Below are 1,950 nucleotides of genomic sequence, written 5' to 3' on the forward strand. Positions count from 1 at the left end.
ATATATATATATATATATATATATATATATATATATATTTATTTATATTTATTTATTTATATTTATATTTATTTATATTTATTTATATTATCTTTTTTAGGAGTATTTGAAGCTGCCTGGATTGGAGCAGCAGGAGGGTGCAGCAGCAGCAGCAGCAACAGCAGCAGCAGATCATCAGCAGCAGCAGCAGCAGGCGGGTATATTTGAGGCAGCAGAAGCAGCAGCAGCAGCAGCAGCAGCAGCAGATGCAGCAAAAGGAAGAACAAGAGATGTATCTGTCTCCTTTATGCCTGAGCCTTCCTTTATCCCTTCAAGCGAAGAAGCAGCAGCAGCAGCAGCAGCAGATGAAGCAGCAGCAGCAGCAGCAGCAGGAGGAGCAGCAGCAGCAGCAGCAGAAACACAAGAAGATGCGCATGCAGTAAATATACACTTCTTTGTCTTTCTCTGTCTCCTTTTTTTTTCTTTCTTTTTTTTTGTCTCCTTCTCTGTTTGTCTCTGTTTGTCTCCTTTTCTTTATTTATTTTTTTCTGTCTCTCTTTTTTTTTGTTTGTCTTTGTCTTTGTTTTGTTTTGTTTTTGTTTTTTTTTTCTGTCTATATATTTGTTTTTCTTTCTGTCTCTATCTTTGTTTGTCTCTGTCTCCTTTTGTCTCTGTCTCTTTATTTATTTCTTTTTATATTTTTGTTTGTCTCTGTCTCTCTATATTTGTTTTTTTCTGTTTTTGTTTGTTTTGGTTTCTCTCTCTTTACATTTTTCTTTTTAATTTTTATTTTTATATATTTCTGTTTTTTTTGTTTTTTTTGTTTTTTTGTCTTTTGTTTCTCTTATTGCTTCTATGCGCTCTTCGTTCTTTTCCTTATTCTTTTTTGGTTACTTTATTTATTTACTTTATTTATTTACTTTATTTACTTATTTTGTTTATTTATTTTATTTATTTATTTTATTTATTTTATTTGTTTTGCGTTTGTATTTGTTTGTTTGTGTTTGTTGTCACAAATAAATAAAGGAATAAAAATAAATAAATAAATAAATAAAATAAATATATAAAATATATTATATAAATAAATAAATAAATAAAAGCCTAAATAAAAAAAACAAATAAATAGCAAAATAAATAAAATAACAAATAAATAAATAAACAAATAATAAATAAATAAATAAATAAAAATAAATAAATAAATAAATAAACAAAAATAAATAAATAAATAAATAAAAATAAATAAATAAACTTGTTTGTTTGTGTGTGTATAGAGCTGCGAATGGGGGGCCCCCCCTGCTGCTGCTCATTATAGTGGATATGCCTTTAGTGAGGCCGATCCAGCATTTGTAAGGATGCTGCACAAAGAAGAGAGAGAAACAAAGAAAAAAAAACAAAAAAAAATAAATAAAATAAATAAAATAAATAATAAATATAATAATACTCATCAGCAGCGTTTACACGCGAAAAAACGACATCTGGGGGATAGCAGCAGCAGCAGCAGCAACAGCAGCAACAGCAGCAGCAGCAGCAGCAGGAACAGCAGCAGCAACATAAACAGCAATAGCAGAAGGAGCAGCAGCAGATACAGATACAGCAGCAACAACAGCAGCAACCGCAACCGCAGCAACAGCAGCAACAGCAGCAGCAGCAGCAACAATAATAATATACATATAAACACAAACAGCAGCAGACACAGCAGCAGCAACATACCTATACATACACAAAGACCCTTTGCTTTATCTTCTCCTAGTCATAGTGAGCTCAGCAACTAGGGTTTAGGGTTTAGGGTTTAGGGTTTAGGGTTTAGGGTTTAGGGTTTAGGGTTTTTGTCAAAACCCCAAATCAACCAAAGACAAACTCTTAAAAAAACAAACCCTCAATTGTTTTCTACGCATTTTCGTTTGCTGCTGCTGTTGCTGCTGCTGCTGTTGCTGTTGCTGCTGCTGCTGTTGCTGCTGCTGCTGTTGCTGC

At 32.7% G+C, this 1,950-nt stretch overlaps 1 protein-coding gene across 1 annotated transcript in view; it reads right to left on the reverse strand.

Annotated features, from left to right (window-relative positions):
• Positions 1–1,808: 1,808 nt before the first annotated feature.
• The window catches only part of EMH_0043640 (uncharacterized protein), a gene marked incomplete at both ends in the record, with an annotated part of 555 nt that continues 413 nt past the window's right edge, over positions 1,809–1,950 (reverse strand). The window contains one exon of the mRNA XM_013495865.1: positions 1,809–1,948. Within this exon, the coding sequence (XP_013351319.1) occupies positions 1,809–1,948 (140 nt within the window). The remainder of the gene's footprint in view (positions 1,949–1,950) is intronic.

This window comes from Eimeria mitis, genomic scaffold (assembly GCF_000499745.2).
Source record: "Eimeria mitis Houghton genomic scaffold, Emh_scaff1795, whole genome shotgun sequence".
NCBI classification, from domain to species: Eukaryota; Apicomplexa; class Conoidasida; order Eucoccidiorida; family Eimeriidae; genus Eimeria; species Eimeria mitis.